Here is a 17496-nt window from a genome sequence, read left to right on the forward strand (position 1 = left end):
TAAAATATGTATAAAATATATAAATTTTAATATTTTATATGCTATGAATATATAAAGCGTTAGATTTTTTTTTATAAACTTTATTTTCTTACGAGATATAAATATACGAACGGTCCGATTTATTTCAAGACCAATGACTAATAACACTGCCAACTACGAAAGGATTAGAACCTGAAAAACAATTTATTCAGCGGGGAAAGGAAAAAAAAAAAGAAATTTCAAAAAGAAGGACCGGTAATTTGCATGACCACCGACCTAATGACACGTGTGAAGCATTACCGGTCAGGCAAATCTTTGCGTCGATGAAAAGTACTAAATTACTCTGAAAGGAAATTTCTCGAATCCCACGGCACATAACAAGCCGCGTCGACAACCAACAGCAATGGTGTGATCGAGGCGGATAAATCAATCGCAGCCTTATACTATTACGCAATCTTTGAAAAATTTTGGTTTTCTTTGGAGGAAATAGTGTTTTGCTTGAAGATATACAGGTGGTGCTGAACGACAGGCTGGGGAAGAAGGTGCGGGTGAAGTGCAACAAGGACGACACCATCGGCGACCTTAAGAAGCTGGTCGCAAGTCAGACCGGAACCAGAGCCGACAAGATTTGAATCCAGAAGTGGTACACCATCTACAAGGATCACATCACCCTCAAAGACTACGAGATTCACGATGGCATGGGCCTCGAGCTCTACTACAACTAATCCCCCCCCCCCCCTTCCCTCTTACTTCTGGTACTTTTTCTAATATTATTAACTCTTATTTGTTATTTGTTGTTTATATTATTGTTCAATCATACTAGTTAGGCTATGTTTTAGGGTGGCTTAGTAGGATAAATTGCTATCATTTCATATAATTTTACATAGCTGATTCTATCTTGTGGAGTTTGGAGAAAGATGATAGAAACAGGATATATGACATATAGGGAGAATTGCAGGGTAGAGGAGGTTTACCCTTAATTTCTCTTATTGAGAAGTTTAATGGTGTAGCAACTAGCAAGAGAGGAACAAGGAGGGTGCAAAGATGATTCTTCTGTCTCGTTTGGTTGCGGGGAAGAAAGGGGAAGTACTGAAGTAGTAACAGATAACTCTAGGCTATACTCTATTGATTTGTATGTTTCAGGGAAATGTGCTTCTTGTTGTGGGTTGCAAAGTCGTTGTTTTCACCTTTCTACTACCTTCTGGTTTTGCTTGGTAGGAAGGATGGAAAAATTATTAATCTAATGGTTAAGCTATAAAGTAGGAAAGTTGCTATGAATTTTAACCATCATTAACAAGTTTTCCATCTTCACCTGTTTCCATCCTTCTTACCAAGCAAAGCCTTTATCTTTTGGACTGCTTTAGTAGCAGAGCGAAAAATTTGACAAGACAAGTTTAAAACTCTTCACCTTTCTCTCTAGGTCTCCCTTTTTGTGGTATGGGGAAATGTATGACTAGGATCCCTTAAAAGAAGGATAGAAAAAAAATCTCCCAACCCTTTTTCTCTTGTTCAAACGCAATGTAATGTAAGTAGATTGAACCAAACCTCTTCATGTTCATCGTTTGTTTGCTAAACTTTGCAAAGGACAGTCTATTAAATGTTGTTTCAAAATTGGATTCGTCTATGGAGAGCAGTGATCGTTTTATTGGTGGGAGAAACTTTCTTCAGTGTTCCAGTCCAGTTTTCTTCTGGTTTGCTGCTGTTGTATCCAATATCATGCAGCTTACGAGTTAAGATGGTGTATTTATCTGTTTTACCAGTATTTATTCTTGATCATGTGTAGATTTTAAACCTTGTTTGGTGCATGCGTATGTGTGCTGTATACTTATCAGTTTGACAATGTGTTAAGCCCTGGATCTTATGAGATGTCATGGACATTTAATAGCTTGAACATTACGAAGCATTTGCAATTCAGTAGTAACAATTAACAGTTTCTTCAAAATAGATTCTGACATTTCCATATTCCTTTTGCAGGTTTGATGCCCATATAAAATGGTAAAGATGCTTTCAACAATTGGGAGAGATGATTGGCATGCCCTTGAGTGTTGATATCTAGATAGTAATAATATTTTGTAATCCGTTAATGGACCCATACTTTAGCTAATCCAAACAAATAGTGAAGTACCAAAAACATACGGTGTCAAGTTGCTGAATATGCATATCTAGTACGTCATTGCCTGCTATAAGGAATAAGTGTTATTTGTTGTGTGCTTTATATTAGATAATATCTGTTGTTCTAAAACCACCTTTGCTTATCTGTAGTGCAGATCCATTAAATAATATAAGCTGGCCAAGTTATTGTCATACCGTTAAAAGATATAATTGGTACGATGAAGCCGTAGCTATACGGGTTGTTGTTCAACCTTGAAGAACAACCCCACTGTGGCTCTCCAACCAGAGTGTTTCTTTTAATATCATACATTCTGACATGAAGGATGTAGGTTTTAAGTTCCCGGCTGACTGTCATGTCTTAGGCTCACGGGATAATCGCAGCCACATTGTCAAACCGATTGTTTGGTTGGAATTTATAAATATTCGACTTACATAGAGCTTCTTCCCTTGCAGCGCTGAATCAATGTAGTCAGAACAGAGCTTTCCGTAGACGTGCAAAGGTTGTCTCGTTCCGTTATAAAACTGGCATTTTACGAGGCTTATTCATATCTGTCAATGCATCCATTGTTAACAAACATGGTGACGGTGCTTTCTTGTTATTTGGCAAGTTCTTTCTCATTCTTGTACCTCTTTCTCCTTCCTATGATGGTTGTTTTCTCATCCCAGCATTTGCATTTCTTACTTCCAGAAACAGAGTTTAATGGTGGGTTTTACCTGGTATTAACCTTATTGTCAGGCTAGGCTTCAGGCTAAGCCCTTAATAGGATCAAATGCAAAATTAACGAGCTGATTATTGCTGGGAAATTTAGTTATATAACTTATCCATGTTAAAATATATATATATATATTTTACAGCATAAATCTATGTATTAACATGCATAAATACCTAACAATGCATTAACATGCATGGGATGGGGATGGCTTTGACTCATAAGAAGACTTTTTGTACGTTTCTTGTCTTTATAATTTGAGCTTAAATTGAAGCCTCAAAATCTTACTTCATTCATGTTTAGTTATATAATTTACTTCTCTTCAGTTTCACTCTACAACCTTGTGAATATCATCATTCACATATCCAAGATTCGACCAATTCCAGAAATCATCTAAATTCTGTGTAAGGTCTGCACTGCATTATCACCAAAGCTTCATTGCATGTTTGAATATTTGTCTTGGTTGATTGTGAAAGCCCCATTAACTTTTTCTTGCTTTTCTTCTTCTGTTTGAATATTTGACTTGATTGATTGTGAACGCACCATTATCTTTTTCTTGCTCCTCTTCTTTATCATCATGTATTTTGACTATCTCCATGCCCATAAAGTGAATCAAATTTATTAGTTCTCTACATCATTTTTTTGATCAATGGGTTTTCCCTGTTTCTGACATTGATCAACCTCCGAAATCCACTAAACAACATAAGAATCTTTATTTCCGGTCAGTGGCCCTCCACATTTTTTTTTTCTTTTCTTGAATAGTTTTTGTCACGCAATCTTAGCTTAATTTGCTTTTGAGTTCCTTCCCTCACTATCCTTTGTCATCTTCCCTTTCAAGTTGATTTGATGGCCAAATTGTGTTAGGGTGTCCTTTCAAAGGATATGGTGTTTATTTTTTCCTTTAATTAGTCACCCTTTTCGTCATTAATCCTCCACTAAAATTTAAAAGGATAATGCTTGTTGACAACTATCTATCTCCTTTCACTTCCCATTTAAAATCTGTAATTTTTCTGTATTCCATCTTCAACTTGTTTTCATATTATTAATCACATAATAATCTCTTTATAATACGAAAATATATATCCATGAATCCGAGATTTATTTCATTAAATTTAAGTAAATATTCTTAAAATATGGCATTTTGTATGTTTGAAATTTAAATTTTAATATTTATAATTTTTTTATCTTCAAATTTTTGATCTTCACCTTCACAAAGAGGTTGAGGCAAGTCTATCCAAGTAATAATCATAGTAAATTAGCATATGTATATATAAATAAATAGTATCAACATTTTTGTAAAGCAAACAAACATGTCATGATCTCCAACTATAATAATTTGGACAATGTGACCTAACGGAATACCTAACTAACCATTTTGCAAGACAAACATGTGGTGTTCTGTTCTCAACATTATTAATATATATGCTTTTTTATATATCCTAAAAGAACCTAAGACCCAATATTATCTTATAGTATATTTTACTTACTATATCTATATGTTCAATGTGAATTTAATGTATATAATTTTTTAATGTTTTATCCTTTTCCATACCAAATAATAGAATGAACGAAAAAATAAATAGCAAGAATCGAAAATTATAAATGCAATTAGGTTGGATTTTTTTTGAACACTTACAAATATAACTCGAGATGATATTGAAGAATACGTTTTTAAATTTAATAAAAATTAAATTTAAATAAAATTTTAAAAAATTAACGATCACATTATCAAAAATCAAAAAATAAGAAAATAAAAAAAAATTATATTAATATTTAATAGTAGCCAATCAAAATAAAAATACTAATAATAACAATAATATATTAGCAAGAAAAGGAAAAGAAAATGAACTATTTCTTTATATATGTGTTTATGTTTTACTATGCATAGTAGGATAATATAGAAAGAGATTGGAGAGTCCAAAATGTCATGATAAGTCAAAATATCAATATTCCGGGAGGAGATGAGATGATATTGTTTTATGATATCGTCCGTAATCTGCAGCGACGGCGATAAAAACGGATGAAATCATGATCGTACATCAGACACAAGTGAAATTAATCTCAACCGTACCCAACGTATCCCAAAGTCCATGATCTTTTCACCTTCGAAAGGGACGAAAGGAAAAATCCCCACTCGGGTCCACCGCACGAACGGGGCCTTCACGCCACGTCATCATATCTCTGTCGTTTCTATGTAAAGAAAATTTATTTTAATTTCATTAGTTAAAAAATTGACATATTTTTGAAATATATTTTAAAATAAAAAATATATATAATAAAAAATATATATTATCAAGAAAATTAAGTTGGATTTGACGGATTGTTCGTCAAAAGTACCATTTTCGTGATATTCTCGGATCTTGTGATTGTTGTGTTTATTTAATTATTAATTGTTTTCATAAAAAAATAGGATTAATTGTTCAAAGTGGATGAAAGCTCAACTCAGTGATGCAACATTTAGAACACCCCTAACAACCACTCTTTGTTGGATTCAGTGCTTAATTTTGCCTTGAACACCCAGTATCGGTTTTGTTTTGTATTTTTTTTTTTTTGGGTTTTCATTACCATTGAAGTTCATTGCCTTTAAACAAATTTGTCATTCATATGATGTTTTTGGAACAGCATTTGTTGATTTCTTTAATGGCAGGTTTGAAAATTTTTTCTATTATATTTGATTTTTTTAAGAATCTTTTGAGAATAAGCTCTTAAATGCACTAAATTGCTATGGAAGAGTATGTATTTAAGATCATTTATGAAGAAAATTAGATTTAGACAAAATTTAAAGATTCTGGAATGATGTTATTAATAAAGCATAATTTTCATTAAAAATGGTAAAAATTATGAAAGTAGAATGATTCGAATAAAATATAAAAATTTTACATTATTTATGTATTGAGATAATGTATTATTTTTCATATAATTATAGAAAATTGCAAGATTTAAAGTTTAGTTTGCAAATTAAAAAAGAAAGCTAATGAAAAGGAAAAAATTTTTGAAGCTATATATATATATTTAAATATTTAAATTTGTATTTTTTTTATTTTTTTAAATTAATTTTATGATTTTTAAAAATTTTTTGATATTAAAAGTTATAAAACTTTAATTTTATAAAAAATTAAAATTTAATATTAAATATAATAAAACTAAAACTTTTTTTTTTTTTAATTTCGTGAAAAGTAATGAAAATTTGGTTTCAAGTGGGGAAGAAGATAAGGGTGACAATGGATAACCGAAAGAGGAGGGGAGGGCCAGCAAGAGGCTCGGCCATCAAAACGGCGAAGAACAAGGAGGCCACACGTGGGACCGTTTATTTGTTTGATCACTTCCAACTTCCAAACCTTGCTGTTCGATGATTGGTCCCACCCTCACGTGTGCCTGTTTGTAAAAATTTTTGTTTTATTTGGATTCGGAGTTGGACCCCATCAAACATTAAAATCCCATTTTCTTTTTCTAAGCTTTGGTTTTGAGCTTTTTAATGATCTTTTTTTTTTTTTTAGTGCTTGCAAAATTCAGTGATTTTCAAACCTCAAACCGGACCACACCCTCCTTCGCCGTCGTTGAAACAGTCACGTCTTTCATATTTTCTTTATTTATGATCCCAACCTCTCATTTTTCTTTAATTAAGATCCTAAGAGTTTATTTACTGAATCATGATAATAAATATGATAACAAATCAATTTGAGGATTCAATTGTTAAACATAAAAAGTAAAAAATTATTATCAATTTTTTAAAATGTAATTGATCACAAACATTTGATTTGTAAATTTAAAATTAAATTTAAGAATATAATTACACGTAAAAAAATAATAATACCCTCACAATGAGATCTTAATGAAAAAAATGAGGTTAAATTCATATTATTTTAAGATGAATGGATAGATATTGTGAGGATATTATTATTTTTTTCACGTGAAATTATATTAGTTGGAGGACTCAATTGTTAATCACAAAAAATAAGAAGTCCCTATCAATTTTTTATTTTAAATGTAATTAATCACCGATCCTTGATTTGTGAATTTGAAGTTAAATCCAAAAATAAGATTACACGTGAAGCAAGTCATAATATCCTCACAACAACTATCTGTCCATCTAAAAATAATATGAATTAATCTTATCCTTACTTTTCACATTTATCAGTCGAATCGTCGGACGGAAACACGATAACAGTTAGAACATGCAAAATTATAGACATTTGTTTTTAGACAATTTACATCTGTTGTAAGTAACAGAGCGTGGAATTTTCGATTACATTATGGAGCAAATGTGGAAACAGGCGCAAACAGAATTACTTGCAATTGCATGGATGCATGGAGTCATGATAAATATCAACATAAACTGATAAACATTCAGCAAATTATAAGACATCAATGTTCTTTTCTAACACAAATACTTGGACAAGAAACCTATGCAGACATCCCCCTAGGAGGAGCTAAAAAGTCCTCACACTGTTCTACAACTTCTTGAAAGATCCATTCATGCATCAATCATGCAAGTTCTATGACATCGGCTCCAAATCATGCAAATATGCTCAAGGGACCATTTTCAGCAGTTCGCATTCCCGTGAGCCATGACCTTGAAAACAGGTTTAACAAGTTTAGTAAGAACAAGTTGTTAACAATCCTACAAGTTTAGAACATTGCATTGCAAGTTGGTATTGTTTGAAACTTATTAAAGGAGAAAAAATTGGAAAATTAAGAAAAGCTTGACTGACCTTCCAACCGTATCATTGCCTGAATCCATCCTTATTGTCAATCTTTTGGTTGTCTTCATAAAAGCACTACAATCCCAAAGAGGAGAAGGAAAGTTTGTGTAAATATAAACTCGAAGAAGCTAACTACAGTTTAAAATCAGAAATTTTGATGTTTTATAGTTCATTATTTCTGTATCTGCAAGATAAAAATGACTTAAAACAATGAATGGAGTTTTTCAGTTGATACCTGAATGGTTCATCTCCAGTATGCTTGACAGCACCAGTTGCATCTCGATACAGAACATGGCCCAAAATCTCTGATCTTTCTATTCCAAACATGTTGGCCAACCTCCTGTATAGCTCTTCATAAGAACCAAGAACAGACAGGTCAAGAGTTCGTCCCACATCCTCTGACTCCAAGAATACCTTGCAATGACCAGTATCCAGGCCAAGTTCTGTGGTTCGATAGTCCTGCTTCCACAAAAATCCAGCAGTAGATGACTTCTTTGGAGAAAAAAGATTCTCAAGAGAAGATCCTGAACCATCAGCAGAATCTTTTGTTTTGTCTCCATTACCATCTAATGAACTCTTTCCATTAATAACTTGTGAGACAGCTTCACTTGAACAGCTCCGAGAGAGCTGCTGCTCAGTTAGTATTGGCTGACCAAAGAGTAAAAACTGGTACCTTTTTGCCTTATCAGACTTTTCTTTCTGACTACAATTCCCCATTGTTAACAAGCAAGATACATTGTCATTACTGTTTGTGCGCCTTGCCATCATGATGCCATCAGAAATTCTAGAATGTGGATCACACCGCTGGAAACTGGACAGAAACAGTCCCGACTGCAGTTTATTATTAAGATGGAAATCTGATAAAGATAATCCAAATTGAGCATGCCTGGCTCCCTGTATGCCTGCAGGAGCATTGTCAGATAAACAACGCAAGGGGCTGCTGGGCCCAAGGGGATTGCCTGAAAATGACGGCATTGGAAATTGCCCGTCAAGGGGAAAGTCAAGGTGTTGGGGGAGCCGCAGCTTCTTTCTCGGTGGTGAGAAGGGTGAGAGGTGGATAGCAGGCATGTTTGATACCAGTTCAACCAACCAGGGACTCACACGTTTAACATTTTGCAGCAAATCCGGTTCATCCCATGTCACCTGCAATAGTGATTATCACCTAATTGATTATCAAAGCATGGGATAAACACTAAACAAGCTAACTATTTTAATGCCTTTATGGACCGAGAAAGCTTAGACATCCACTTTTAGGATGAGTCCGCAAGTCAAATTTTCTTTCAAAGAACCAAAAACGAATCTAAAGAGTAAAACTTCTCTAGGGAATTTAAAATTAACAATCTAAACACTAAAGAGTTATTGTGATTAACCAATATATCTGTTGAGCTAAGCTCCAGAAAGATTTTCTTTTAGCAGCAAATTACCGGTTATGTAATTCTAAAAATCTAAAAGCTTAAATTACTAAGAACATATTTGTACAGCAAAAAATAAATAAGCTGTGTCAGAAATCTGTTTTCTTGAGCAATTCACTTTATAACCAAAAGCCAAATTGAACTATATCTGTCAAAAAGAGTAAAGGCCATGAATAAAATTTTCAGTTCCTAAATCAAGCCATTTATTACCAACAAGGACAACCAAATGAAAAAATATAGAAACAATTTGATGCATGTAGATTTCTTTAGTCTGAATACAGATTACAATTGTCCTTCAAGTTAAATCAGCAAATGCACCAGAAACAACCAAATTGCTAAGAACATTCAGGGATATCAATTAAATGGAGAAAAAAGGATACAATTGCATGTTCCCATGTAATAATTTCATGAAACACCTACAATGGTGTTAACAAGCGAATTCCACAATGGTCATGCCAGACAGACACCTGCCTAACAACCAGACACAATATTTGTGGTAACATAATGTTTGCAGGCAAAAAAGTAGTTGAATCCATCAGAAATAGTGCAATAGATGAACAAAGTCAGTTACAGAAAAATTGAATGAGAGACTTGAAATAGCAAAGCAGATCCAGACTTGAAGAGACTAGGAAGAGTTGAAAACATGGTATACCAAGAATCATTATGGTGCTGCAACGAAGAGGTTGAAAAGCTAATTCATATTTTGATAAAGCTCATTAATTCGCCTAATCCATCCGAAATATCCAATTTATACTAACAGATACCAGGGTTAAGAGGTTATAATTTATAAAGATATGATGCAGTCTTAACAGGTGCTAACTCATAAAAGAAATAAACCAAGATTTCGCACAAATACATAAGAATAAGAGAGAAATAGGTAACCTGGAGAAGCCGCCATGGGGAATTAGGCCATGGGAAGGGATCAGCAACTTGAACAGAAGATACAGTCCCCATGAACCAGCTAATCCTGGAAGAATCCTCAGTCTCAAAAGCCATCTTGAACCTCATCCCAGAACACCAAGGAATCCTCATTGCCGCCTTTACTGCAGATGACTTAACACAAAACTCTGGTGTGCTTGCTCTTGGGTAATAAAAAACCTCAAATGGCTGGCCACCAGCAGCAAGCGCCACAGCCTTCAAAATATCCTCTGGCCTCACTTTTGCCTTTCCTCTCAAATTCCCACCAAAACCCAAACTCCCATTTCGCATTATCTTACTCTCATCCTCTCTCAGGAAAGCTGAAAACCCTCCATAAGGACCAACACTATTTCCATTTCCAAGACCAGAGTTCCAAGCTGGAGCACCAGACTCAGGTCCATTTCCAATCCCACGCTTTGCTCGTCTAATCCCAACACAAAGATCACCATTTTCAGCTCTCAAGAACACAATTGAGTCTCCGGCAACAAGTTTTTTCTGGTTCACAAAACTACTCCAGCCAGTAGTCAACAGATGTCTCCTGGGAGTCCCCCTATAAATATGCCTAAACTTCCAAACCTCACCATGAACATCCTTGGCAATAACAGTTTGAACAGGAGGATCCGCACTGTAGTCCAATCTTGGGAAAATGGTTTCAGCACAATATCTTGGAACAGAAAAACCTCCCCCATTGTTTGCATCAGATTGAGTCAATGTCTTAGCAAAAGAAGCTGGCTTTTCCACATTATCAGACCCATTAAAACCACCAACTAAGACGGCATCGTCTTCAAGATCACGCTCACTGTTAGGCAACGGTATAAGCCTGACCTTGGCATATACTTCATCAGTTTCAATATCAGCCAAGAATTTGACAGAAGCCACCCGGCAAAGAATAAGAGCCGGGATTTGAGGAGAAGATGAGAAATCCACAGAAGACAGAGAGTGCTCAGCATGGCCTTGAGGAAAGTAGAAGACTTTGGAGTTCACTGGTGGGATTTGAACCATGGATCCAGCACAGGCATGCCATAGCTCTGGATCCAAACTCTTTTCTGGCTCCTTCATTTCTTTGGGCTCTCTTTTGATCAGCCTTCAAAGTAGAGATTTTTTAGGAGAAAAAAGCAGAAACTTGTGACGATTTGAAATCCAGAACTTCCAATGCTGTGAACAACCCACGAATTGGTTATAAATTAAGTTTGAGACAAGAATGAAAAAGTTTGAAATGAAACAACAACTGAAAAAGTGAGACCAGTTCATTAAATTTTAGGACATTAATTAAAAATATCTTACCTTTTTCTTCAAAACCAAACAAACTGTGCAAAAACAACTCTTCTTGTCACACTTTCTTGTCTTCCAAAAAAACACCCTTTAATGCAACGCTTCCTTTCCTTTTCTCTCTCTCGCGTGACGATTAAACAGCATAAGAAAAAGACTGGCAAATGAGACACAAGATAGTTTTCAAAGAAAAGAAAAACCCCACTGATTTACAGTAAAAAAAAAAAATACTACTAAAACAAATGAAAATTTCAATGCTTTATAACTTGAAAATTTTGCAGGTTTTTGAAACTGGGTTTGGTTTTTTTTAGAGAGAAAAGAGATGGGAAAAGACATTAATCTCGTTTCAGAAATCAGGTACGGAAACGACCATTATATCTGTATCTCAACTCATTGTCCAAACCCAAAGCTTTGTTCTTTCTCTACTTTCTCTCTCCACCACCTGACTTCATGTGATCTTAAAACAAGAACAGAACAAACAAATAGATCCCAGATCAAACAAAAAGGTTAAAGTTTTTTTATACCAACAAAATGCTTTATTTTTTTTGGATTAAAACGTGATTAAAGCGTTAAAATATAATGTGGTGATATATGAAAGTGAAATATCGCGACAGAACAGGAGAGATTCTGTTTTGTTCTGTCATCATACCACAGTGTTCTGAAACAACATCGACAAAACTAACTATAGTTAATTCATGATTAACTGTGGTTAAACCATAGTTAACTTTTGCCCATTGGATTGGAACTGGACTGACCATTCTCTGTTCTCTCAGTCTGTTTTCCTTTCAGGCGCGTGATTCATCAACAATATCACCAAAGTAGAGTTTCCAGCATTTATCCGAATAAAAATTCATATTATTTGTCTAAATTTAAATTTAATTCAATCCATTCTATAATTCAAACCTCTATACAGTAGAGAGGTGGTTTCTACGCTCGTGACCGGATGTGGGGAACTTTCTTTTGTGGGGACTTTTGCGTTTTTTTGGTCGGAGGTGACGAGGAAAAAGACGATGGTTCCATGGTGTTGACACAATAACGATTTAGGAAATGCCACGTAATTAATAGGTTTGGACTATTTTTTTAACAAAATATTTATGGCAATAGTTACTGTTGAGACGGCTTAGTCATGCAAGGAGTCGTGAGTGAGCAAGAAATCGGCTCCTGAATCATGAGTTTGATTCAGTTTCGATTTGTTTTTTTGTGTAAAAAAAAATTTAAAAATAAATAGATAGTTCAATCTTTCAATCTTTTATATCAAAATAAAATATATTATATTTAATAATTTAAAATAAATAATTATAAATCATATATTCGAAATAACTTTAACAAATAATTAATAATAAGACTTGAATTTAAAATTTTTTTCGTAAAAAAAAATAATCTTAATTGATTGAATCAACTACTTATTAGTAGTTTCAATTTTCTTATGTAATTATATTAAGACTATAGAAATGAGCTGTTTTAGAGTTTTTGCTATTGACTTTGGTCTCAAATATTAAGATTTTAGTTATGATAAATGCTTATTAAGATTTAAAATTATTTGAATTAAATTTGATTCGAACATATAATTTTAAAAATATTTAAAGTAAGTTTTAATGATAATTATCACATAATTGACAAAATTTTGAACTATCTAACATGAAAAAAGGATGAATATTACATAAATTTGAAGAAATAGTTGATTCTAAAGTTATTATATTCTATAGAGGAATAAATTCATGAAATGAGTAATTTCAGTTATACTACAAAAAAAAAAAACTTTTTTTTTTCAAATTGAAGTTGTATGATAGTATGAATAACATATAGTCAGGGGTTATACGAACAATAGAAGACAAAATTAAGAGAAAAAAACAATGATAAGAAAAAAAATAATGTGAACAAAATTGTGGTTAATTGATAAAACTTTGGATTCATAATTTTTTTTTCAAAGGATTCATAATTTCAATTATTAGAATTCAATATATGATAATATTAAATATTAAAAGAAATAAATACAAAAAAAAAAAAAGAAATTGCATGCAAATGCAAATAGGTAATCCGTCAATAAATGTTATTTTTTTTTATATTTCATTAATAATTATTTATGAAAAAAATTTTATCAATAAAATGTCATATATAAATTGTAATTCTAATAATGCCACCACAACTCCCTTTGACAACAAAACTAATATTTACTTATTTATATCAATCTATAATTATTGGAAATAAGTTCCAACAAGTTGCTCTTGATTCAACAAAACTTCCACCATCATGTCAAGTATTGCTTGCAAATTCGATTTCTTTTCATTTCATTTTCTTTCCTTTTATTACAAATTTTTTCTTTTTTTTATTTGATTAAACCATTAGAAAATGCATAATTTGTTCATCACCAAATTAGAAAACACACCATAGAAAAATAATCTTCTTAATTTATTATATTTTTGAGACTTGAAAAAATTTTAAAAAAAAATGTTAATGTAACCCAAAAAAAAAAAATTGATCCCACCTTCAAATTTGCAGGCTAAAATTCAGATATAGCAATCTTTGAAATGCAATATTGATGGGATTCTTTGAATTCCTTATAAGGATATAGTATTTGTACTTGTTTCAAGATAACTACTCTCAATTCTACAAAGGCTTCAATTGAAAGCTAAAGCTTTGGTTACAGACATGAAAATAAAACACAACAAATTGGGAAAATGCTTGTCAAGTTTCACAAACAATTTTTGTCAACATTATCCAAGAATAAATGCTCTAAAGGGACGGCAGAATCTCCAACCTTAATCAGACAAAATATAAGGAAAAAAAAAAAAAGGAAGAAAATGGCCTGAAGGCCATGCATTTCAAACAGAAGAGAAAACCCTTTGGAAAAAAAGAACAAATTGAAACGTGTTGGTGACGAAACAACATCAAAACCGACAATGGGACATGAATCCAAGTAGACAAATCCAGAGAACATGAAATTGTTAGAAAGCAAGAGGAAAACATGCCCTGGAAAAGGTAAAAAGGAAAGCCCTAAAGAGAAGGAAAATCAAGAGTTGTTTGGTGAATAATCAACATTGATATAGACAGACAAATTAATTGATAGAATTAACTTTTCCTTTTTGTGTTACCATTACAAATATGTAGGTCGGATTTTTGAACCTATTCTTATCTTATGCTTAGGCTCTATATCTTAGTCCTATGTTCCCACAGTCCCACTTGCCTATTTGCCTTGCCTCTTCTCCATCAATATCCATTTTTAGGGTCTTGTAAGGTTAACAAGTCGGCTTCTGTTACCCTTGCCTAATCGGGTGTTTTTTTTAATTAAATTTATCGATTTATGCATTTATATCATATAAAATATTAAAATTTATATATTTATATATTTTTTATACAAAAATTATATTTTATAATTTATGTTGACATAAAAATATAAAATATATATTTTTAATTTTATTAAACTTATATATAGTAATTGTTAAAATTTTAAATTATTTCATCTTTATATTTTATTTATATTATATCATCATATCATATTTTAAATTATTAAATCCATTTTTAACCTCTAAAAAATGAAGATTTACTAAAGTGGTGTTCCAACGTATTGCTGCTAATGTTCATTCAAGGTTTCTTGTTATTAAAACAATGAGCTTTGTGCAATAGCTATTGCACGTGAATTGTTAATAAAACATTGAACTTCAAATTCTAATATCATCTAAGAAAAAAAAAAAAAAACTTTTGCACGAGTTAAGGGATAAGCCACCGATAGCCCATTTGTAATTTAGGCAGACTTTGTTTCTGCATTTTTTTTTTTTTTTTTTGGATCTGAAATAAAATTTTCAATTATAAAAAGTAAAAAATTAAATTCTCCATCTTAATTGTTTCATCTTAAAAAAGGCAAAATTGGTAGTCAAAACACTCTTAGACAAACCATATTTATGATCTAAACCTAGGAAAATGTCACATGAAAACAGTCCAAAGACCAAAGCAAGGTTCAAAAATTACATAAAACATCACATTTTTTTGTCCTAAAAAAACATAGAAACCCTTTTAATTCCCTTGATAAAAAAAAGCAGGCCGTTATGTCATTTTTTATTTTCTATTTTTGTTCTTTTTCCAAAAAAAAGCAAAATCCAACAACTCGCCGATCTAATCGTCCGTGGTTTGCAATCTTCCCTATCGTGCACCGCGTGCGCATTTTAATTTTTAACCACGCTTCTTCTTCTGACAGCTAAAGAACAACCAGGTGACGTGGGCAAGCATGTTTCAACCACGTGGCAAGATCAGAAGGCGTATAGCCCATGATGACGAAGACTGTGGGCTCTCGGGGACTGTAGAATGATGGGACATTACATTCCAAGCGGAGGTAAATAGTGGGCCCCATGGGCGAAGGGAGACAGCCCAGGAATCTCTGTCGTTTTGTCTTTCCACTGGTTTTCAATCTCAACGGAACTCAGCCGAGTTAGTAGCAGTAAATGTGTTTAGACTGATGACAGATGGCTTTTGGCAGTAGATTGGCGAAATTTGCCAAGTGTACGGTTGAGATCTTTTAGTACGAGATAAAATCATGAGCTTTACATTTACATTACTGCGGAAAGAAAGGACACAAAGCAGAGACGTGCTGATATGGGCTGTGACAAAACTTCGGTTTTTCATTTGACAGCTTTTTAAAATATGGTTTAAAATTTAAAATATGATATAAAAATATAATTTAAAATTTTAATAATAATTATATATATAATTTTAAAAAATTAAAAATATATTTTATATTTTTATATTAATATAAACTATGATATATAATTTTTATTTAAAATAAAATATAAATTTTAATATTTTAATATTTTATATAATACTAATATACGATTCATTATATCTATTTTTTTTAAAATTAGTTTTAATAAATTCTCCTTTTTCAATTTCCCTGCCAAAACGCATCCTCTAATTTCCTTCCGTCCAATTTTCCTTTTTTATCTACTAAATTTTCATAATTTTACTAACCCAATTTTTGATTGAATTGAAAATTTGTTGTGTTTGTTATCAAATTATATGTATTTTAAAAGTATTTTAAGTGTCTTTTATAAAATATAAAAAATTTGAAATCATGTGATTTTTATTTGCGTTGAAAAAATAATGTTTAAATGTTGATAAATAGTCATTAGAATTAAAAAAAAAAAGTAAAGTGATTCAAGTGCTATTTAAAGAAAATTCGAATGATCATGTTTAAGAGTAAGTTATTTGAAAATTTGCTTTGAACATTCAAAGGTCGGAAGATGGATTGTAGAAAGCTTTGCTTGATTTCACATTTCGAATGAACATTTGCTTGTAAGGTAGAATGTCATGGTTTTTATTTTTATTAAAATTTAAAAAAATTTATTTGTTTGATATAATATTTTATTTTCAAAATTATAATTATTTGTTTAAAACATGTTGATTCATGAAGAAGTGTCTGATTAAGAGATATAAATACTTTTATTAATGTTTATTTTAATATATTTTTATATCTAATCTTTCAAGAATCGTTTCATTTTCTTTTGTTCAGTAATTTTTAAAATGAAATCTTGAATTTCTTGAATTTAAGTATTGTATACTAAGAATAATATTTTTTAAGAGTATGAAACGCACCTATAATAAATATGAAATATTTGACAAATTTTAATTACTATTGACAATTTATTACACATAACACGGTTGTTGAAATTTAGAGCGTAAATAAAAAAATTCATATAGCATGTTTGATTAGGTAATTCATGTATTTCGTGTTAGTTCGTTGAACATTAATCAAATGATTTTACATGGGCGTGCAAGAACAACTAGCGAAAATTCATGAATGAATGAAATTAAAAAAGATGTAATTCGATGCATCTAAACATTTTTCTCGTCTCCAATGATGTGTCATTGAAAGTATGGCAAGTTTTGTTTGAATATGTTGTGTGAATTGGCAGTAAAAACCTATAGATTGACCTAGAAAACTTAAACAAGTACAATGAAACTGGTGTTGATAATCATTCAAAACAAGAACAAGAAATTGGTCAGGTGAAAATCATGTAATTGCTTTCCTTATTCTATGGTACTGATAACAAACGATGATAAAAAACTACTAGGCCACGTAATTGGGGTGTTGAGATTGGTATTCCAAAGAACTGTCTCAAATAGGCTGGGCTTAGAAATTGGGTTCGCCTATTTTGTCTGTGTTTTCTGAACAAATCCTCACTTTTAAGTTCAATAGATTGAGTTACAGAGAGAAATGGGCTTGGCCAAATCTGGGCCTCTTGCAATAACAGGCTGGCCAGCTGCCAGAATCTGCATTACAGAGCATGAAAGAAGATGGAATTACACTGGAGTTGAAGTAAGATCTTAAATCAATCGGTGTGTTTGATCTTATATTATCTTTCCCTACTCAAAAACAATAGGGTAAAAGTGAGAGAATAGATG

The 17496-nt window shown here is 32.1% G+C and overlaps 1 protein-coding gene and 1 pseudogene across 1 annotated transcript; one reads left to right on the forward strand and one right to left on the reverse strand.

Moving 5' to 3' along the window:
* The first annotated feature begins 243 nt into the window (after nt 1–243).
* Nucleotides 244–713, forward strand: LOC111301865 (ubiquitin-like protein 5 pseudogene; annotated as a pseudogene).
* A 6190-nt stretch (nt 714–6903) lies between these two features.
* LOC111301462 (auxin response factor 18-like) lies at nt 6904–11720 on the reverse strand. Its single transcript, XM_022897128.2, has 5 exons — nt 11119–11720; nt 9799–10989; nt 7740–8647; nt 7514–7579; nt 6904–7374 (listed from the first exon to the last, which is right to left on the reverse strand). The coding sequence occupies exons 2-5, from the start codon at nt 10891–10893 to the stop codon at nt 7317–7319; spliced, it is 2127 nt and encodes a 708-aa protein (XP_022752863.2). The 5' UTR covers nt 10894–10989; nt 11119–11720; the 3' UTR covers nt 6904–7316.
* Nucleotides 11721–17496: the final 5776 nt, after the last annotated feature.

Source organism: Durio zibethinus, chromosome 15 (genome assembly GCF_047325235.1).
Source record: "Durio zibethinus cultivar Kanyao isolate XHJ-2024 chromosome 15, ASM4732523v1, whole genome shotgun sequence".
Lineage (NCBI taxonomy): Eukaryota > Viridiplantae > Streptophyta > Magnoliopsida > Malvales > Malvaceae > Durio > Durio zibethinus.